This window comes from Mytilus edulis, chromosome 3 (assembly GCF_963676685.1).
Source record: "Mytilus edulis chromosome 3, xbMytEdul2.2, whole genome shotgun sequence".
Taxonomy (NCBI): Eukaryota; Metazoa; Mollusca; class Bivalvia; order Mytilida; family Mytilidae; genus Mytilus; species Mytilus edulis.
The window spans coordinates 44506460-44529877 of record NC_092346.1 but is presented as its reverse complement, the minus strand read 5'-3'; the positions used below and the strand labels follow the sequence as shown (position 1 = coordinate 44529877).

Sequence of the window (23418 nt, the reverse complement as noted above, 5' to 3'; positions counted from 1 at the left end):
CCTGACATGAAAAATATGAGACAATTAACAGAGGCGGATTTAGGGGACCCCCCCCCCCCCCTTGGGAAAAATTTGTTGCTTACATTGTACATGGGAATCACTGAAGCATGACTGGAACAGGCCCCCTCTTAGGTCAGTCAGTGGGCCCCCACTTATGAAAATGTCTGGATCCGCCACTGATTCAATTATGAAGACTATAGTCAGACTAATTTATAACCAATAAATTGATAAAAAACCTATATGACAGACATGAACCAACAGCAACCACTGAACTTGACTGAACAGTCTCCTGACTTAGGACAGGCACATTAAGAATGCTGATGGGTTAAAGAGTTTGTGAGTGCTCAATTCCCCTAACAGCTAGGACTGTGCATTAATGTGAAAGAAACTAGTAAATCAGTTGATTTTCTTTCCTTGCCATGCTGGTTTCCATGTCAAATGGTGGAATCTGAAGAGAATAATGTACCATTTGTTTATTCTGTAATTTTAAATTGAACTGATGGAAACCTGAAGAGAACGATGTACAATTTGTTTTGCATGGAAATATCAGAGAAGACTGTTGATTGTTTTATTTTCATTGGTAAGCAATTTTTGAGATCAGTACATGATATATTTAAACTAGTGTCAAAGATTACAAAAATATTTTGTAGATACAGAAGTGCTGTCTACTTGATTAAGGACTGCTTACTAAATTGTTAATTACAATCAGCTTGTTTGTTATTTATGTCAACTGTTTGTAATTCTTTGTTATTAAGCAGCTCCTATAAACACTTCATAAAATTGGAATGGCTCCATGTGTGGCAAATGTTTGATAAATTTGGTAAAGTATAAATAGTATAATAAACAACAAACATGCATAATTACAGCTACATTTTTATTTCATGTACTGATGTCAGAGGTCTTCCAGATTTGTGTTAATTTCATTATACTTCTTCTTTTTCTTTTACTTAAAAGTATACTAGTTCAGTGATAATGAACGTCATACAAAACTCCAAATTATGCACTAGAAACTAAAATTAAAAATAATACAAGACTATAACAAATGCCAGAGGCTATTTACTTGGGACAGGCGCTAAAATGCAGCATGGGTTAAACATGTTGATGAGATGTCATATATTCATGTATATACATGTATATATATCTATCAATAAGATTTTTATTGAAAATAATATTAATATTAAACATGTTAGATTAACTACTTTACACTTTACTCACAAGTTTTAATATAGATTTAAAGTATAAACCTACTAAATACACTATATACATGTACTTAATATACACAAATTATAATTTATTATATACATGTATTAACTTACTTTACCCTCAGTCTATACACACACCTTATACTTTTTTAAACATTTTTTTGCAATACAATATATGTATATACACGAGTTATACTACTTCTTTTGTCTTCAGAAGAAGCAATATATATCAGTGCTCTTTAAATCAAATATTTATTGCTGTTACTAAGGAAGTTTTTATTTTACTCAATTTTTAACATGTACAAAAGAAATGTATAATACAAATCACTGCTTTAATTTCATTTTCAACAGGCATGCTTCACGTAGGCCTTGGTGAGACCCAACTGAATAATCTGTTGGCCTCAGTGAATCTTCACTATTTGAGCGTATCTGGGTTAAAGACGAGAGAAGAAGAAGTTGGGGCAGCATTGGAGTCATATGCTGAAGAATCCATGACAAAATATCTAAATATGGAGTCTAATTTACAGGAAAATACTCACGGTTTGTTGTAACTTAGGGATGTTAGAAATGATAGGTCACAATATGGCCTTCAACAATGAGCAAAGCCCATACCACATAATTAGGTAAAGACGCCTTGAAATGAAAATGTAAAAACAATTCGAACAAGAACAGTGGGACATCTAGAAATTTTCATAAGTGGGGGGCCCACTAACAACATAAAAGGGGGCCCTCTTCATTCATGATTCTGTGATTCCCTATATAATCAACCAATTTTTTTACCAGAAACTAGTGTTTCAAATAATAATTAGGACTGAAAATTGACTTAATTTAGTTCTATTAGTAATGAGTATTTACATTAATCTTTTTCCGGGAAATCTGGGTACAGTTATCTCCCCTTTCTGAAAATCCGAAAATATTCAAGCAAATGATGAAATATTTCTTTAAAATGCACGGTGACCCTATGTTTTTTTATAATTTTTTTTTAGATCTATATCTTTGCTACAATTTTAGAGAAAATAAGAAAAATCTGTCTCATGGAATTTTTTTCTCAACTAGGGAAAGATTACAAATGCCGATTTCCCTGTAATATCTATGTAAAAAACCTCGAAAATACACAATACTTTGGATGAGGGTACTGACCAAACAAGCACGGTGACCCCCATTTTTTATTGTTTTTTTCGAAAGAGTATTTTATAAACTGCATTTACATAAAATATAAAAAAATTCTGTCTCAAGAAATATTTAGTGTTGATCCACCTTAAGCTCTTTATGTTTTATGAAATATCAACCTTTTAAATTTCTCACTTGAAGCATTTAATAAAACAAGTCTTTGATATTCTTATAAGTTAAGAAGTATACCATGATGCACACCATTCTACAGTAGAATGTTAATCTTTGTTAGATAGTGAGTTATTCCCCTTAGCAGATACTTAGATTTGTAAGATCAATGTCTTACTTACACCAATTAATCTTTTTAATTCTTACCTGGTGAAGAACAATGACAGCTTCTGATGACATCTGAAATGTAAAAAAAGAAGAATGTTTTAATATATTTTTATAAACATGAACTCTTTTTGAAAAGAATGATACAAATTAACTTATGAATCACTTTTTTGCTATCAAAAATAATCATATAAACATGGAAAAATCCAGATCACCGAAAAAGAATGCAAAAGTGTGTCTTGCCAGCCTCTGAAAATAGTAAGAGCGAAAGATTCTTCCACTGAATCTTGAACATTAAGAAAAACCTGCACTATTTACAATTAAATCTCAAATATTAAAATGTGTCAAGAATAAAATCATTGCATATCCATAAGGGATACATGAAGGTTAGCTATTTTGTATAATGAGGCATGTATCAACACTGCCCGTGTCTCCTTCTCCTTCTACTTGGTTAAGTCAAACATTTGTGATGTATATTTTGATCTTTAGACATAATCTGATACTGCAAACTTTATGTACTTACAGCTGATTCCTTATGAGGACTAACAATACTCCTGGTAGCTCTAAATGTCTGTCTGAAGTGATTACTGGGTACCAGTGAGATCAATAACATGGCAGCAGCTGTAAAGAAATTAACAATTTATATTTAATTGTTGGGCGATTACTCAAGATATCTTGTATACAACAGTAAGCCAACAAATTGATAAAATGTGTATAGCTGTCAAATACAGTTTTACTATTTGTCTTTTCATAACTAAATTAAGCATTAAAATCAAATCTGGATTTAAGGTGGCTCTGGCCTATTCTAAGTTTCTATCAGAAGTGCCATATTTTTTGTTATTTAATTCTTTACAGAAAATTAATCAAATTGGTTGAAAAAAAATAGGGGGTCACAGACCATTTGAACTCAAAATTTTACTTTTAAACAAAAGGGACCATTTTTCAATAAAATGATAGGGAAAATAGAGGTGTTCACATATTTTTATCAGAATATCAAAAAAACGTTCTATGACACTTGGTCCAAAACTGTAATATAAAAAGCTGAAATATAGCTTTAAAGAATGAGCAAATAAAAAATATAGGTCACCGATAAGGGAAAAAAAATATTTTGCCTTAAAACACAAATTTTGGTGGGAAAATGGGTAAAATGTCATTTTGGGCCTTTAAAAGATATACATAATAATGAAAATATGCTTTTAGTGACATAACTACAATGATTTAACATTTCTAATCAATCAAAATATTTTAAAAAATAATATTGAATTTACGACAAATACTTTTCGTGTGCATTGATATTTATGCGTGAAATTATGCGCAGTCGAATAGTCCTGATCCACCTTAACACTAACTTCCTAGAATATGACTGTGGATTCTTTATTAATTGATACAAATTTTGGTTGATAAATGGTTCATTGGACATTCAAATTCATGGTAAATTATTTAGACCATATGTTTGTTGGCTTTACGAATTGTCAAACTCAATACTAGAAATAAAGTGAAAAGATCTGTAAGGTAAATAAATGGTAATTAAAACCAACAACTAAGTTCCCTAAATTGTTACTGATAGTTGTACTTATCAAGCTACTTACCATTTCTTACTCTTGCATTATTATTTGCTATAAGATAAGGTTCAACCCAGCTTTCTCTTTGATTCAGGATCCAATGACTAGCTAATTTATTTCTTGTGACTTGAGAGGACATCCATTCTAAACATGGCTGAGGACAACTCTTTGTTAACTGTAAATACATTGCAAATAACTCATGATGAAGCATATACATGTATATTTTTTGATAAAGTAGATACAGGTACGACACCTTTGAGACATCAAATTTTCACTTTTTGTTCAATATTGATACAATCATTGTAATTGATTTTTAAGTTTCATAATTTATGATAAAACCATATGGAAATTTCAAGATAATGTGCCAGGCATTTAGTTGAGAGCCATTTAGATTAGATTGTCTGAAAGATAATAAAGACTAATAAGTACTGTACATTCTGGTTATTTGCATAGCCGAAATTATGCAATTAAGCGGAGTATGCTTATATCCGAAATGCCAAATTACAGAGTCAAATAACATCGATAGTGCAGATCAGTAAAGGAAATCCCTGAGATAGAATGGTCGTGTTTTACAACAATCAGTTGTTTGACATTTCCAGTAAAAAATCGTGCGTTTTAACTCAGCATATCTAGCTGGCGATTATTTTCTATGAAAATTTTACATTAGATGAATGGGAAATGGTTATGTGCAGGAGAAAAGTATGCAATTAACCGAATTATGGTATTAAGCGGTATGCAATTAAGTGGAGTGGACAGTATATTCAAATTATTCAAAAAACAAATGGTCTGAAATTTGCAAATATATCTGTTATATTCTGTCATGACAAACTACTGTTTTATTGTCTTTTAAAGTTAGTAACATACAACACTTACATCCCAGAAACGCTGTAGACAATATTGAGTAAAGGGAGGTAATCCTGGAGGACCTCCACCAAATTCTACTAACATCGACAACAGTTTGAAGAATGGTTGGGAATGTTCTATACTTAATTTCTTTATTGCACTAAATACCATGGTAACAATCTGAAATACAAAGAATATGAGTTTGGGTATAAATATTTAACTATTTTATTGTGACATTTTCTTTCAAAAAAAATATTTTGCTGTCCTTTTTTTTTAATTATGTAAAGCCCTTTCTAGCAGTGATTTGTTTTCAAAAATTCCTAACTTTGATAATATATTCTACAAATTGAAGATTAAATTTTTCTATTCATAAAAGTCACATTAATAAATGGCTCAAAAAAATATTTCTTTTACAGTAACAATAATAGATTACACTTCATAAAGTATTCCTTTATATTCATTTTACTTCTTTCTATTTTTATTATTCATAACAAAAATATTTCAACTCAAACAAAATGGTGTTTTGTCCAGCATCTTTATTTTGACATCTTAAACTAGTTCTACTTACAGCAACAGCTAACTGTTCATTCCATCGACTCAGACTAAATATCAAATTACATGTCTGCCTCAAATTAATGGCATCTCTTATTTGGTTAAATAAGAATGGGAATCCCTAAAAATGCACAATAGTAAGCATATGTAGAATTGAGTGAGTAACACACTATTCAAAGTTGGTATGGGGATCGGAATGTCAAGGAAGTCAATAATGAATACAGGCTTTTCTAGAAAACAATTTATGGGAGTTTGGAAGGTACTTTAATATTTGAGAATGGGTGGGGGAGGTCACAAAAATCAAATTGTGTGGTTATATATGCACAGTAAATTGCAATATAATGGGTGATGAATAGCTCTAAGTGTGTTTTTTTATATATAAATGCTACGGTCTGTGGAAGTCTTCTTAAATTATATTTTTATTCATGGATAAAAAAAAACAATATAAATATCTTTAATTTATGACCTCAAAGGAGATGAATGCAATGTCAAAATAATATAAATATAAGGATTAGTAGGGTATACATGTATGTTAAACCCCAGATATCTGTATTTATGTCATTTAACATAGCCAACAGCCATATTTGAGTTGAACTAGCTGTTGGCATAGTATCAGCCTCATTTAAGCCTATTATATCATTTATCAAATGTGTAACTAGTGATAGAATAAGGCAATTTTATCAGTTATATTATAATAGGACTGAATTTTTTGTGTATAAATTTTCCAAAGGTTTTTATGGGAGGAAAAAATTACAAAAATAGAATAAAACCCACCAACAAAACAAACAAATAATAATGTATAAAATAGTATTACCTTGACAGTACTAACCTTCCCCCCAATAATAGCACTATAATCTTTATCACTGATGTGTAATTGTTTATCCTCTCCACGAGACTTCTCAACAAGTACGGCAATCAGCGTGATCATCTTCTCTAGTGACAGAGGTTTATAGGCATCGTCTGTTATGGTGATGACCTCATCATCTTCATCATCAGAGGGAATTTCAACCTGTAAAAAAAACATTTCTTGATGTTTACTGCAATTTTTTTACTATTGCGCCTAAATTTCTCAAGAAAAAAGGAGCTTACCACCTATATTGACTGTGTATAGATTATTGATCTTTTTACTGGTAAGGAGAAACTTGAACAAGTACTCATTTTTGTTAAGTAGCCAGCTGAAGTTCGCCTCACGAAGAGGGATTTTCTTGCTGGGTTGAGGACCAATTAATGGCCTTCAGCTGTTTTTTACTCTTTGGTCAGGTTTTTTGATACATTCCAATTTCAATTATCAATTTTAAATTGTACCAAGTATAATAACCCAACTATCTTCAGTCAGACACCAATTTCTTGCAGACTGACAAACATTTTCAAGAGGGCTGTTCATATAAATTTCAAGCAAACATTTTGGAATTACAAATTATAAAATAGTCCCTGACAGAAAGAGACACATTAGTCACATTTGAAAGTCATAAAAAATTGTAAAATTTTGTAACATTTTCTCTATTGTTTACAACACTTCTAACACTCGCTTTCATATCGTATAATTGTAAAGATAAAATATCATTTTAAAACTTACGTAATTCTCCTGAGCTTTCTGTCCAAGGTAAAAGTTAATCATGGTCGAGATAGCATTGATGTGAATCATAAAGATACACTCCTCGTCTCCCATCTTAGCAAACTCCAGTAGGAATGCAAAATACTCTGTTAAATATTTACTGTGTGGTCTAACACCATGTTCTATCTGCAAACAAGCAAAAAATAAATTGAAAGGAATATATCAAGAATTAAGGTATACTTTAGTTGTCTGCTCTATGGTCGGGTTGTTGTCGCTTTGACACATTCCCCATTTCCTTTCCCAATTTTATTTAGGACAGGACTATATCAAACAAATCAGGTTGTCAAAGATTATAGTAGGTTTTAGATTGACTGACTTATTATTTGTCTATGGAATAAAGATTATGTTGGTACAGGTTAGACTATCTCTCATAACTAGTGTCTTAATAACTAGTGTCACAATGACACACTTACGTTTAAATCTCAAGCTTTTTCACAAAGAAAATGATCTCCAGTAGTATTTTACAAATGAAAATCATTATTTTCTTCTTAAATAATAAAAAAAACCTTAAATTTAACAATTTAACTTACTATAGATAACATCTTCTTGATGAACCTTGTAACACAAGATTTGCTTCCAAGTTCTGCTACATCAATTTCTCCATCTTCCCTAAAATATAATTTATAACACATTAGTTAAATAGGCATTTATCAACATGTAAAAAAGGTGAAATTACATAAATCACACACACAGATAGAGTCAGGAAATACTATTTAATTTGCAAAACAATTAAGCTTCATAATAAGTTTCAGTCATAAGAAAGGAATTTGCTTCCTCAGCTAAAGATATACATTTGATACACACAATATTTTTTAGCAGTCCAAAGACCAACTCATGGATTCAAAAGCCATTTACTTAATAAAATACTTACCCCTCAATGAGAGGAACCAGGTAGAGGTCTTCGTGTGACGATCTTAGTTGTGTAATAACATGAATAAGCAGTCTCTGGAACATCTATAATTATATAAATATCATATCATTAAATCAGTAACTAATTGAGAAACAAAATAACTACAAAGACTTTGTGAAAGAAATTTTTGTAAATATTTATAAATGAAAAGTATGCTCTACAGGTTGAGAGGGCAAATATATAACCTGATAAAAACTAATAAAGTTATGATTTGGATTTGTCTGAATCTGATGCAAGGTGAAATTCTTCAATCCTCACGTGGTATGTTTTTTTAAACCAGATTGCCAAAAAAAATTATATTTCCAGTTTACCTTTACAAAAAAAAAAAAACAAAAAAAAACAGAGATTTTCTGTTTTGTTGTATAAAAAAGATAATAAAAAAGAGTATAAAGATGACATTTATTTATTTTCCCTACCTGTCTGACCATCTGGTTAGGACATTTTATAAGGATCTGTTGTGGCCACCAGTCACTTTCTGCCATGTGATCCAGAAACCACTGAAATACATGCCAAATACATTTTTACTATAATCCTACTTTTATCATTTACTTTAAGCATACTTTTATAATATAATATAACTGTATAAGAGTATACAGGGAATTATTTAAATTAAATACACTTTCTTTTTTTACACATCTGGATAAATTTAAGATTATACTAAAACATCTGAACAATGTTTGAACTGATAATGCCAAAAGCATGTCTTTAAAAGCTTACCTCACACGCTCCAGGACATGAGTTGAACTGCTTTGTTAACAATTCTATCCACTGTAACATTGTTGGCTGAAAAAGTTAAAAGTTAAAAATCGTCATATATTTATTTTGTCAATATAAAATTGTTTTGTTACTTTTCTAGCCATACTTGACATACATTAAGCTGTAGTTTATGTATTGTTAATTGTTAACTTACAGTTTTCTTAGCTGTATCATTCTATTAAAATTCATAGTACTAAATTTTGTATTGTTAATTAAATGACTTCAAATAAGAAATACATGTCATGAAAATTCAACATTTAGTATAAACAAGAGTGCACACACTGAAATGTCTCGCCTTCTTTACTAATCATTGATATTATGTTGATAGTCCTAAGTATAAAGCTTTATTACAACTGACACATAAACGTTTCATTAACCAAGATAACTAAACAAAGACCAATGAACCATGAAAATGAGGTCAAGGTCAGATGAACCAAGCCAGGCTGACATGTACAGCTAACAATGCTTCCATAAAACAAATATAGTTGACCTAATACTTATAGTTTAAGAAAAATAGACCAAAACACAAAAACTTAACACTGAGCAATGAACCGTGAAAAGGAGGTCAAGGTCAAATAAAACCTGCGCGACTAATATATAATTCATAAAATATTTCCATACACTAAATATAGTTGACCTATGGCGTATAGTATCAGATAAAAAGACCAAAACTGAAAAACTTAACTTTGACCACTGAACCATGAAAATGAGGTCAAGGTCAGATGACATCTGTCCGTTAGACATGTTCACCTTACAATCATTCCATACAACAAATATAGTAGACCTATTGCATAAAGTATGAGAAAAACAGACCAAAACACAAAAACTTAACTGTAACCACTGAACCATGAAAATGAGGTCAAGGTCAGATGACACCTGCCAGTTGGACATGTACACCTTACAGTCCTTCCATACACCGAATATACTAGCCCTATTGCTTATAGTATCTGTGATATGGACTTGACCACCAAAACTTAACCTTGTTCACTGAGCCATGAAATGAGGTCGAGGTCAAGTGAAAACTGTCTGACGGGCATGAGGACCTTGCAAGTTACGCACATACCAAATATAGTTATCCTATTACTTATAATAAGAGAGAATTCAACATTACAAAAAATCTGAACTTTTTTTTCAAGTGGTCACTGAACCATGAAAATGAGGTCAAGGACATTGGACATGTGACTGACGGAAACTTCGTAACATGGGGCATCTATATACAAAGTATGAAGCATCAAGGTCTTCCTCCTTCTAAAATATAAAGCTTTTAAGAAGTGAGCTAACACCGCCGCCGCCGCCGCCGGATCACTATCCTTATGTCGAGCTTTCTGCAACAAAAGTTGCAGGCTCGACAAAAACAAAAGTTAAGGCATACCTTTTCTTTTGCATGTATAAGTGTTTCCAATACAAATGAAGTACTAAGTTGAGCAGCATTTAATGAAACCAAATTTTCTGGATCTTTTGGCAAAGTAGTAGGTATATAGCCACATATCTGCCACATAAATCTGAAAAATGAATATGAATACATGAAATTCTATCCCAAAACTAAAGGCTCTTAAGAGCCTGCATCGCTCACCTTGTTCTATGTGCATATCATTAACGAATAAAAATTTACAAAATTTATGAAAATTGTTAAAAATTTACTATAAAGGGAAATAACTCCTTCAGAGGTTAATTGATCATTTTGACCATGTTGACGTATTTGTAGATCTTACTTTGCTGTACATTATTGCTGTTTACAGTTTATCTCTATCTATAATAATATTTCAGATAATAACCAAAAGCTGCAAAATTTTCTGAAAATTACCAATTCCGGGGCAGCAACCCAACAATGGGTTGCCTGATTGGTCTGAAAATTTCAGGGCATATAGACTTTGACCTAACAAACAAATTTATCCTCAGCAGATTTGCTTAAAATGCTTTGGTTTTTGAGATTTTAGCCAAAATCTGCATTTTACCCAATGTACTATTTTTAGCCATGTCGGCCATCTTTGTTCGCAGGCAGTCATCGGACACATTTTTCAAACTAGATACGCTAATGATGATTGTGGACACGTTTGGTTAAATTTGTCTTAGTAGTTTCAGAGAAGAAGATTTTTGTACAAGATAACAAAAATTTACCAAAAATTGACAAAAAATTACTATAAAGGGCAATAACTCCTTAAGGGGTCAACTGATCATTTTGGTCATGTTGACTTTTTTGTAGATCTTACTTTGCTGAACATTATTGCTGTTTACGGTTTATCTCTATCTATAATAATATTCAAGATAATAACCATACACGGCAAAATTTCCTTAAAATTACCAATTCTAGGGAAGCAACCCAACAACGGGTTGTCCGATTCATCTGAAAAGTTCAGGGCAGATAGATCTTGATCTGATAAACAATGTAACTGCTTTTCAGATTTGCTCTAAATGCTTTGTTTCAGAGATATAAGCCAAAATTTCATTTTACCCCTATATTCTTTTTTTAGCCATGGTGGCCATCTTGGTTGGTTGGCTGGGTCACAGGACACATTTTTTAAACTAGATACCCCAATGATGATTATGGCCAAGTTTGGTTAAATTTGGCCCAGTAGTTTCATAGAAGATTTTTGTAAAAGTTAACGACGACGATGACGACGGACGCCAAGTGATGAGAAAAGCTCACTTGGCCCTTTGGGCCAGGTGAGCTAAAAATGAATTTAATAAGTAGTAAGCCATTCATCAGTTTATCAATGCATGTTATATTTTCATGTGGTTAATTCAGATTGATGTTAATTATATATAAACTAAAAAACTAAATCACAGTTAAAATCAAATTATTCATGAACTCCAGTAGTCATGCTGACCCAGTTAGATCTTTCTTAATGTTATACATTTAAACAATAGAATATCATAAACTTACCCAAAATAAGTGTGATCCAAGATATTTTTGTCTTGTAAAAACTGTGTGTTGTCTTGCCAAATCCACTGAAATAAAAATGTTGCAACACTGTATGAAAAAACTGAGAATACCTTTTATATTACTGTATATGTATGTAAATTTAGAAATGGCTCCATGCATTTAATTACTAATGAGGTTTTAAAAAATGATACATAGAAATTATGCTATCAGAATGTAGGTGATTAATGTGAAACTTATCCTGTCAACAAAATTCAAAGTTGATCTGTGTTTTGTGGTGATAAGTATTGTGAATAAGTTTCATAAAATTTGGTTGATGCACACTAAAGTTAGAGAACAGAAACCAATTTTGGGATGTACGAACCTATAGATCAACAAGGGTAAAAATAAAAATTAAAGCCCCCTCCACTACGGAAGGGGTATAAAAATACATAATGAAAGGGTGATCATGAAAATTTCAATTGTCTTAACAATAAACAATGGATGGTCAGAAAACGTGTTCCATGCAATTACAAATAGGGCATATGGTCCAATGAACTTAGCAAGCAAAAAAAATTAGAAAAGTGATATAAAAAATCTTAAAATTATGGTGAAATCTTAACAAAAATAAATTGCCATACACTTGCTTGATTTGTAACATAGCCTTACCTCTTCTAATTCCTTAGTCAATTCAAAGTTAAATTTTGGTTGATCTATCGTTTGTTCTACTAGATCTAACTTCTTCTCATCCTCAGGTCTGGGTGAACATCTCTCATAAAACAGCATGTAGGCACTATTAGTCTACAATTGTAAGAAAATATTGTGTAGACAGAAGTATTCTTTTCATCAGTATCCAAATTTGAAAAATTGCAGCTTTTTGGTGTGTCACAAAAGGCAAAAGATTAGTTTAGAAAAGCACTGGAGTGTGTATATGTATACTAATAATTCATTTTTAGTTCAATTTAATCCAATAATAACCTTTAATGTAGAGCAGTCCTCATTTTGTAACAAGTGCAAACATCAGCTTGTTTCAATCATCAATGTTAATGCATGATGAAAATATTTAACATTTGAGTGTGGCATCTTTTCAATTGTAGCGTAGTGAAAAAATATTGAAGGACAATCTTAATTTAAAACACTATATAGAACATTAATGCTACATCTTTTCTTACCTTTTCAAATGAGAAATCCATAAATTTATCTGTCACTGAGTCATAGGTTTTACTCTGAAATAAAGATACATAGTTATTTCAAAAGTCTTGTTTCTACAAAAAGAGACAGTCAAAAAGAATGAATAAGATAAAAACATTCTTAAAATCTACAGTATCTTATCATAATCATATCATTTATCTTCATAATTTGCTTATATGATTATATTGATTGATTGTTGGTTGCTAAACATCCAGTGTATATGATTATAATATAGCATTTAGTTTCTAGGGGAAAAAAAACGAAATATAAAAGCTTACAGTCATTTCACCACCAAAACATTCTTGAGCTATCTGACTAGGATCGAAAGACTTCACTTCAGCATCGTTGAACAAGTACCTATAAAGTAAAAAGAAAAAAATGAATAATTCAGCATCAACAGCTATACAAACTTTGATATTTCTATTAACTTGAAAATTTTCAATGATAGTGTTGGTATTGCATGAATTATTGGACACCTGAACTAACTTCTCTCAATACAAATAATAATTCAAAACTGTTTTCATAATCAAAACCACTTTCCTCCATTGTGTATAAACTGTTAAAAACATTATTTCATTAAATGTGTTATTTAAATTTGGAAAAATATTTCCTAATACAAGGTCTAAAGTATAGACAAACATATGTTTAAAAAACAAAAATTATTAATAAAATACACATAAGTTTTGAAAAGGGCTACTGAAATAAAATTTGTTTGATTCTAATTGGCTTTTATATCAATTTTCTACACAGCCACAACATTGACTTACCATTTGTCTTGTCCATTTTCTGATTTATGTAACCTGTCCCTAATAAAACTATAATAATGTCCTCCATCAGCAGTACCAGTATGCACAGTTACCCCTATCAGTTCATAATCATAGCTATCATTATCTTCATATTCTCCTAAAATCTGCATTTTATCATCTTCATCATCATCTTGAAATTAAAAAAAATTGTAAATAACATGAATGTTAGCAAGACAGATAGTAGATACCCTTTAATCAACAATTATGACCAGAAATATAAAATTTCTGTTTTCCCCCTTTTCTTTTTTATGGTGAACTTCATGTTTCTCGATCTTTAGTTTTCTGTGTAGCATTTTGTGGAATTGTTTTTTCACTTTTTTTTTTAAATTGCCTCCTTGACATCTTCTTCCCCATTTCAGCTCAATTGATTATTTATTTGCTTTGCATCCAGTGAATACAAGATGACAGGAATGCAACATTGTTGTTTATCAAGTAACATAGAGAATTAATCAAATACAAGTGGACAAAACCAAATTAATAGTGTATTTATCAAATTTTCAAGGCAGGGTTAAATCTCATTTTGATGTAGTAGTCAAAGGATATATTAATCTTTACACAACTATGACTGCCAGTTGGACTTACCTAGACTGTATGTTGAGTAAGGGACCAGTAATAGCTTTCCTACCTTTGAGTTTGTCTGGTCCCATCAGGTTTTTCTCCATATATTGTGACATGTCCAGTCTGAGAGGAAAGGAGAAATGTGTATTGACCTTCTCTTTCAGCATGGTCACCATGTTAAATGTATACCTCATAGTGTTAAAACATAATATTCTTGGTAATCTTTTGAAACAGGCCCTGAAAAAAATGATGCAAAACATGAAATTAACCATAAATCTTCCTATGCAAAAGAAAGCTCTATATAAAATGCCATGAAAAAAAAAAACATTCTTGCAATTGAATCTATCTCGGTTACATAAATTTCAAACATAAAAGTCATGAAAAAATGCAAGTAGAAAAATATCTGTTCAAGAAGTATATAACAGTGCTTCTTGGAGCAACTTTTCATTGAAAACAATTTTTAAAATAATGAGATGTACATTCTTACCTTTTTTCTGCCCTGACTTTCTTCTGACATTTTGAACAGGTATACATATTATCTCCTTCTAACATGTCCTTAACTGTTACTTCATCCAAGGATTCCTACAGGAAAATTTCATACATAACTATACAAAGTAAATTAGACACCAAAACATTGTTATGCTAATAAATGTCTGTTTTATCTTTGGTGATGCTGGTTAACTGAATATTGAAATTCCTTGCATGTCTTCTTATTGAAATTGACTTCTATTGTTCAAATTTGCTATAATTTCCTGCCTTCCTTGATATATAGATGATATTTTGATGTTATAAACAAATACATTTTCAATTGTTAGTCTCATGTATATCTGGCTTATTGTTTTTACAAAATAGAAAAAAAAATCAGTTTTAAGTTGTAACAAGAATGTGTCCTCAGTACACGAATGCCCCACTCGCACTATCATTTTCTATGTTCAGTGGACCGTGAAATTGGGGTAAAATCTCTAATTTGGCATTAAAATTAGAAAGATCATATCATAGGGAACATGTGTACCAAGTTTGAAGTCGATTGGACTTCAACTTCATCAAAAACTACCTCGACCAAAAACTTTAACCTGAAGCGGGACAGATGGACGGACGGACGGACGAACGGACGGACAGACGCACAGACCAGAAAACATAATGCCCCTCTACTATCGTAGGTGGGGCATAATAAAAAAACATTTGAGGTTTTTCCATGTACAAATCATGTGGATGCATCTTCTCAATATTTCAGTACAAGTTGGTAACAAATATAAACTTTATTCAAGTCATTTCTACTTACATTTAGATTTTTCATATCTGTAACCTGACATCTTACAGTATAAAATTCTTCCAAAGTTCTACTGACATGAGGACAATCCTAAAAGATATTAAAAATATTGCATGTTACGCAATTATTTCCTCTGTTATTTAGATGACCATATGGTAATAAGTTTGAAGATTTGTTTTTATCATTTAAATTTAAAGGGGTTTTCCACAAATATCCAGTATAGGAACATACATTAATATTTGATGGTTGGTAAATGTATCTTAAAACATGGTTTATCAAATAGTCAAAATTTCATATTTTGAGAGATAAAAATGTACTTACCAAAGAAACCACATTATTGGTTAGCACACCACCAAATAAACTCTTGACTAGTTTCCTCTGGAAATGAATATCAAATGATAAGTAATTGGCTTCATATGCAAGTCAGGAAGAAGTTGAAATACAAAATGTTTGTTGTTTATGATAAACCAGAAGCATTTTTGTTGTTGTTAAGGGTTGCAATTTGTCAAGCAAACATAAAATTCCCAAGTTCAATCATTTCACATAGCAATTACAACTGCTTGTACCTTGTTACTGTTCCATACTGTAAACAGGGAAATTTTCGCGGTAGTTTTATTTTCGCTATTTTCGCGGTAAGAAGTGAAACGCGAAAATAAAACGACCGCGAAAATATCAAGGAAAAACTCTTTTAATTACATTTACTTTTACAAATTGTGACTTGGATGGAGAGTTGCCTCATTGGCACCCATACCACATCGTCTTATATTTATGTATATGAATAGAATATCTATAGGACTACTGTAGAACACTGATTTTAAAGACGACAAATATATAATTTAAATTATAAATGTATCTCTTAATGAAAAGCAATGTTAAAAGTTATGTCTTTAACTCAAATCAGTAATTTCACTGAAACGAATAGAATATTACGGATATTGTTATGTAAACAACACTCATTAAAATTATGTTAATGACACCTGTCAATCAGTAATAAAGGTATCACCTCGTTGAATCTACCACAAAGATTAATCAGATCAAAAGATCGATTAATTAGCATTAATCCTGACAGCTTTTTATTTTAATTTATTCTTAATTAGGTTTACTTTTCTATTATTGTGTATGTGTTTTTACGAGCATTGAAACATGCCAAACTTTTAATCTACTTTAACATTAATAAACCGAAAACAAAAGATTTCTAATTGATTTTATCATTTGATTTAAAATATATGTAAAGCTGTTCACTTTCCAAATCATTTATGAAAATATTTATCTAGGCCAATGGGACATCGCGAATTCAAAACGGCGCGAATCAGGATCGTGTAAGTAAATCGCGAAATAAAGACGGCGCGAAAATTTCCCGGTTTACAGTACTTATTTATGCAAGTATTTTTTTTAAAAGCAAATATTAAATTTCTCAATACAAAGAGATGCTTTCAAATCTTTTATATATTTTCTTCTCTTAAAAATCATTTACTAATTGACTATGAATGTGACATTTTCATGCACACAAATAAAAACCTTAAGCTATTTGATAAAAATTGACCTAAAGTATTGTAATTACAATACTTTATGAAATTAAAGAATGATACAAAATAACTGTTAAGATTTTTTTCTTTTAAATATTTGATTTGTATACAAGACTGTACCATTTCTGGGGACATTTCCTCAAGCTTGCTGATAAGATCTGTAAAGAACTCTGTCATATCTTTCTGTTCTCCAGTGTTTAATGGTTGTTTGTCCATTGTGTAGGTCTTACAAAAACTTCTTGGGTTATAGGCTTTTCTCTCGCTTTCCTACAATATTTTGAAACTCATATACATACAACTATACTTATGGACAACTTATTCAATGCTTAAGTGTAAAGAAAGTTATCTACTCATATTTAACATACTTTTAAATATTCTGTAAAGCTCATTCATATCTGGCATTCAACTATCATTATATAAATATAAAAACTTCACCCAAAATTATGAAGTAAATACCAACCTGAAGATATGCAAACATTTTCTGTATTTCAATCAGTGTCTCTTCGTAACGATTCTGTTTTGTACACTGCAAATATAAACATATTATATCTGTTATCTGCTCTTTGGTCGGATTGTAGTCTTTTTGACTCATTCCTCATTTCCATTCTCAATTTTATATATTGTATACTGATGTAAAAATATATTGCAAAATAAAGACAATATGGAATTCTGTCTATATGTACTAGAAATTTAAAACTTAATCAGAAAATGAAATTAGAAAATGCAATAGTTTTCACATGCATACACTAACACACATTCAGACCTGGTTGATTATCACATGTGATTAACATTCATTAATGCATCAAATGAAATATTTTTATCAGAAAATTCAAGATTTTTTCTTTCTCAGTTTTTAAGAATTTCAAATGTCTAATCTTGGCAATAAACTATCGATGGCATCATTTCCAAAAGCTAATAACATGTCTTTGTATACAAGACACTTATCCCATAAGAAAATGTTTACAGCTTTTACATTAATGCTAGCAAGACAAATCTTTGTTTGACTTGCTTGCTTTGTTTGTATCAATGTTTGCTCAAGCATGGCAATTAAGATAGGCGGGACTTCAGTTTGTATACATCATACTTAAATTTTATTGGACGTTATGTTTGAGGTTTAGAAATAAGGACACTTAATTTTAAAACATCACATGACAAATATTCTCACATGTTTCCTTACCTGTAAAAAAAACAATAATTGGTCAATGAAAGAGAAATATAAACTTTTTTCTTGTATGAGGCTGAGAAACTGGCCTTCCACAGTTTTGCGTCGAGTGCAAAAAAAGTTTATATTTTTATTAACTGTTATTTCAGTTATTTCTGTGTCTGCCCTTCCATTATGTGACTAGAGAAAAAAATTTAAAAAATGGGTAACAATTGTATTGAAAAGAGAAAATCGAGTGCACATTTTTATGTTAGGGTGTGTTTGAAATGAATATTTTGTCTTAAAAATGTACAAAGCAAGAGTATTTGATACATCATCTCGCTTCAGATTCTATCATTTTTATATAGCAAAGCTACAGGTTGACTGTATAACATAAAAAAATTACAGTACTAAAAGATGAAATATACAGGTCAAGTATAACATAAAAAAATTACAGTACTAAAAGATGAAATATATAGGTCAAGTGAAATACATATGTAATGAATCACAAAATCAGAGTAGGTGTGTTCGAAAAGCTTTTTTTTTTTAATAAAAGTTATAGACGACAGTCTTTTAAGTTGGATGATGACAATGCATATCTTCGAAAAAAAATTTTTATCTTCCATTTCTACGATTGTGAAAATGAATTGGCGTAATAGGGAGATAATTTTGACGAATGTATTGTATATTTACAGGTAAGGAAACATGTGAGAATAATTGTCATGTGATGTTTTAAAATTTAGTGTCCTTTACCTAAAACATAACGTCCAATAAAATTTAAGTATCATGACTGAAACCCCGCCTATCTTAATTGCCATGCTTGAGCAAACATTGATTCAAACAAAGCAAGCAAGCCAAACAAAGATTTGTCTTGCTAGCATTAATGTAAAAGCTGTAATTTCACCTGTATACTAACCTTAGCTTGTAAAACTGACTGTCTAGCTTGTGGAATCATATACAAATGTTGCATACATGTGGCCATGTAACATGTAGCTCCTAGGTTTGTCAGGCCAACATATCCACACTTAGATCTACCATCTTCATGAGGCCAGTAGTCCCAAGGATACTGAGAATGGGAATCTACAAAATTGATTTGTTATTTGCATTATGTCATTTCACATAATTATGTATTAGGGAGCCTCAGTAATAAAGCATGGTGGGTTGTTCATCAACATTTACCTATGTAGATCATATGGTGAGATAAGAAATGTCTCTTCACTCTTGCAATTTGCATATAAGAAGGTGATTACAATCAATAGATAAAAGACAGTACCTAAAAAAAAAATTTTGAAATGCTGGATCGATTACTCCACAAGTAAAATCAAGAATGTGTCCCCAGTACACAGATGCCCGACTCACACTATCATTTTCTGTGTTCAGTGGACAGTGAAATTGGGGTAAAAACTTTAATTTGTCATTAAAATTATAAAGATCATACCATAAGAAACATATGTACAAAGTTTCAAATTGATTGGACTTTAACTTCATCAAAAACTACCATGACCAAAAACTTTAATCTGAAACGGGACAGTCGGATGGACGGACAAACAAATGGACACAGACCAGAAAACATAATGCCCCTCTACTATTGTAGGTGGGGTGTAAAAATCATCAGAGTTTAGAGGCATGAAATTTTCTAGTTTTAAATTTACTGGCTCCATCTTTTCATATAATTGAAATTCAAACATCAAATTATTTTATCCATGTTTTCACTTACATCATCAAGATTTCAAGATATAGTTTCATTATAAATCCATATCCCCCCAAAAAGTCATGGTTTTATGGTCAGATTCAATTTAACATGTCACAAATCTAATGGTTCTTGCTTTACTTATAATCCATCATTACCTTTTGAATGTTGTTGCATCATCTTGTTGTGTAAAATCCTGAAGTTCTCTACACAATTTTTCACAAATTCTACCAACAAATCATATGCTGCCCCTCGTGCTGTTTGACTTTTACACTTTGGAAAGTATCGCTTCTTGGGATTGGGTAAGGCAAACAGAAAATCAAACACTTCATTAAGAAATTCCTGAAATATAATTCAGATGAATAATATAATCAGTAGCTCTTTTACAGATCTAACTTTGAATGTAGTATTCATGTTTACAGCCTACTGTATGTTGTAATATTTCTGTGATTAACATGTTTTTGAAAGAAGAAAAAAATGGATTTATGACTATAGCTGGTCATAACTATCTTCTTCTATGCATTGTATTACATATTTTCTCTACATATTTGAAGTTAATAATGTTGCAATCTGTTATGATTGTAGAGGCGATTTGCATGTAAAAGCTAGCTATCAAGGATAGTCTTTCTCATCTGTAATAAATCAAGTCTAAAGCATATTCATTCAAAAGAAATGCAACTTAATCCCAAATGCATGTATAAATCTATTCCATACTTACCAATATACTATCTATTTTTTGTTTCAAAATGCACAATGTACACAATGATAGAGATCACTGTATTTTGCTCAATTGAAGTTTTAAAATCTTTCGTTATATTCAAGAATAATAATCTGAGTTTCAGGCATTATTTTGAGTATATTATTGTTGATTACCCTGATGTACAGATTAAAGACAGAACCTGAATGCTTACTTGTACATCTGAATTGAAATGAACAAGCAACTTTTATGTTTGTTAAAGTTGAAATGCCAGTTTGTTCCGACATTGATGCAAAACCTCTTAAGTTACCTGTCCCTCAGGTGAAGTTTTAAATGCTGGTTTGTGTTTTAGTATTGATGTACTCAAGTTACCTGTCCCTCAGGTGAAGTTTTAAATGCTGGTTTGTGTTTTAGTATTGATGTACTCAAGTTACCTGTCCCTCAGGGGAAGTTTTAAATGCTGGTTTGTGTTTTAGTATTGATGTACTCAAGTTACCTGTCCCTCAGGTGAAGTTTTAAATGCTGGTTTGTGTTTTAGTATTGATGTACTCAAGTTACCTGTCCCTCAGGTGAAGTTTTAAATGCTGGTTTGTGTTTTAGTATTGATGTACTCAAGTTACCTGTCCCTCAGGTGAAGTTTTAAATGCTGGTTTGTGTTTTAGTATTGATGTACTCAAGTTACCTGTCCCTCAGGTGAAGTTTTAAATGCTGGTTTGTGTTTTAGTATTGATGTACTCAAGTTACCTGTCCCTCAGGTGAAGTTTTAAATGCTGGTTTGTGTTTTAGTATTGATGTACTCAAGTTCAACATTCCAATCACTCCATCATCTTCCTCAAATCCTTGTCTTGTTTCGTAGTATGATCTGCTTAGAGTCAATGTGGTTGCTTTCTTAGCTAATTCATTCAAATCCAATCCACTTTCCTGAAAAATATAATAGGTGAATTTACATTTTTCTTGAGTACTGAATATATGTCTTAATTGACATATTTTTTTACTTTTATAGGTTGATTTTCTGTAAATATAGACAATGCAATTTTCTATAGGAAACCTTTGCGACAAAAACTGTGCCACTCTAACTATGAAGTTTCGTAAAATTATATCCTAGAATTAAAAGTTGATATCCACTACCATTTTACTCAAAGATCAAAACATAGGGCTCTGCGGCATATTTTCAACATTTATATGCCCTGATCTTAAAATAGTTTAAAACTTATACTAAAATTCTGTACTACCTCCACCTTTACTTTGTGCCTAATTCAGAATTCAATTTTTCACAGTAATAATATGTTTTTATACTGGTAACAGTCCAAAGTTATATCTCTATGAGATGAAACACATCATATCTGGGAACCAGTACATAAACAAATCAAATTATTTATGAATATTATATATCTCCTCATAAGAGGCATGGTTTGAGAAAGTTATAATTAAAAAGTGCAACCTATAGTGTTGTTAAGTTGCATTCTTATTAATATATATCCCTTTACTCCTTTTATTCATATGAGGGTCATTTAACTGCCAAGCAATGTAATAAAACAGGATTATGAGCTACAATATAACATATTCAACTGATTAAAAGCCACTTACTGATTCAGGTTTAGCATCCTCTTTAGAAATACTGTCAACAAATCTACACACTAGCCAGAAGTAATCTCTACAACCTGGTCCATGAGGTTCTTTTTCCTTAAAACCATCAGCCTATTTTAAAATACATAATTCAATGCATTTAACAAATAAACTATGTTTTAACCTCCTCTTTATCAATTAAATTCAATTACTTTTAGAGCTTTTCTTATCTGTATTTGAGGGGATAATTGTTTTTCTTTATTGTATTTTAATTTCATCAAAACCGTTACCATAAAAATTTCAATAATTTCTTTGTCCTGTATAGTGACTGGGACTATTATACTAACGGGACTGGAAACCGTTACACCAATCAGTGTAATAATATCTACATCACAGTCGTTAGAATGAGACTTTACCTGCATTATTTATTGATACGCCACATTGTTTTGACAGTGACAGCGTGCCATGATCTTATAATTTCAGTAATTTGTTATTTACTATTTTATAATTATTTGAATTGATAATCCTTAATATAAACATGATTACTAATATTGATAAAAGATATCTCAATCTTTGACAGTTTTTTTTAATCACCAAATCCTGCCATAAGTGTAAACATAACATATAAAGACTGAAATTTTCAGGATGAAAATAGCATGGGGACGATGTGGAAAAAAGTATACGATTCATGAAATTTCTTATAACTTTTAAATGAAAAGAGATATGCAAGTTCTGCAATGTTGTACAATCATATGTATAGGTTATAGTTTGGATATGCCTATTTTTATTGTCACTTTTTAAAGTGAAAATGTAAAAAAAAAACTTTTTCCTCACAACCGGAACCCACATGCATGGCTCAAATACATTCCTGTTCCTATAAAATTGCATAATACTTTTTATGTGTGCAATATTGGTTAATTTTGCTTAGTAATGGTCTTCAGGCGGCATTAGAATATGACTTCGTAAAGATATGTACACTAGGTTCCACAATTAGAACTACAAAAGAAGGCCCGACCGTGCTAAGCCATATTGAAAATTTGGTGTAAACAGGAAGCTCACAAAAGTTCAAAACAATGTGGCACTAACTAGCTATATTTTCATGAGACCCGAGTAACTTTTGTTATATGAATCAATTATGAACTGAAATTGTCAACATTGTTTTTATTGCACACTTTTTGTCAGGGTTATTTACGATCTGTTAACCTTTGACACGTTGTTTTTGTTAGCGGT

At 31.0% G+C, this 23418-nt stretch overlaps 1 protein-coding gene across 2 annotated transcripts in view; it reads right to left on the bottom strand.

Annotated features, from left to right (window-relative positions):
- The window catches only part of LOC139514272 (ubiquitin carboxyl-terminal hydrolase 34-like), a 79748-nt gene that overhangs the window by 16398 nt on the left and 39932 nt on the right, over nt 1-23418 (bottom strand). The window contains exons 36-62 of one of the 2 annotated variants that reach the window (XM_071303279.1): nt 22210-22320; nt 21367-21543; nt 20084-20267; nt 19152-19315; nt 17555-17620; nt 17215-17361; nt 15890-15946; nt 15581-15658; nt 14786-14880; nt 14366-14535; nt 13702-13870; nt 13213-13291; nt 12916-12969; nt 12413-12544; nt 11768-11832; nt 10256-10385; nt 8845-8910; nt 8544-8624; nt 8089-8171; nt 7748-7826; nt 7179-7343; nt 6417-6611; nt 5619-5723; nt 5081-5230; nt 4235-4382; nt 3169-3266; nt 2688-2720 (exon numbers count right to left, since the gene is read on the bottom strand). In XM_071303279.1, coding sequence (XP_071159380.1) covers nt 2688-2720; nt 3169-3266; nt 4235-4382; nt 5081-5230; nt 5619-5723; nt 6417-6611; nt 7179-7343; nt 7748-7826; nt 8089-8171; nt 8544-8624; nt 8845-8910; nt 10256-10385; nt 11768-11832; nt 12413-12544; nt 12916-12969; nt 13213-13291; nt 13702-13870; nt 14366-14535; nt 14786-14880; nt 15581-15658; nt 15890-15946; nt 17215-17361; nt 17555-17620; nt 19152-19315; nt 20084-20267; nt 21367-21543; nt 22210-22320 — 3081 coding nt within the window. The remainder of the gene's footprint in view (nt 1-2687; nt 2721-3168; nt 3267-4234; nt 4383-5080; nt 5231-5618; nt 5724-6416; nt 6612-7178; nt 7344-7747; nt 7827-8088; nt 8172-8543; nt 8625-8844; nt 8911-10255; nt 10386-11767; nt 11833-12412; nt 12545-12915; nt 12970-13212; nt 13292-13701; nt 13871-14365; nt 14536-14785; nt 14881-15580; nt 15659-15889; nt 15947-17214; nt 17362-17554; nt 17621-19151; nt 19316-20083; nt 20268-21366; nt 21544-22209; nt 22321-23418) is intronic. The other variant, XM_071303278.1, reaches the window with a different exon arrangement.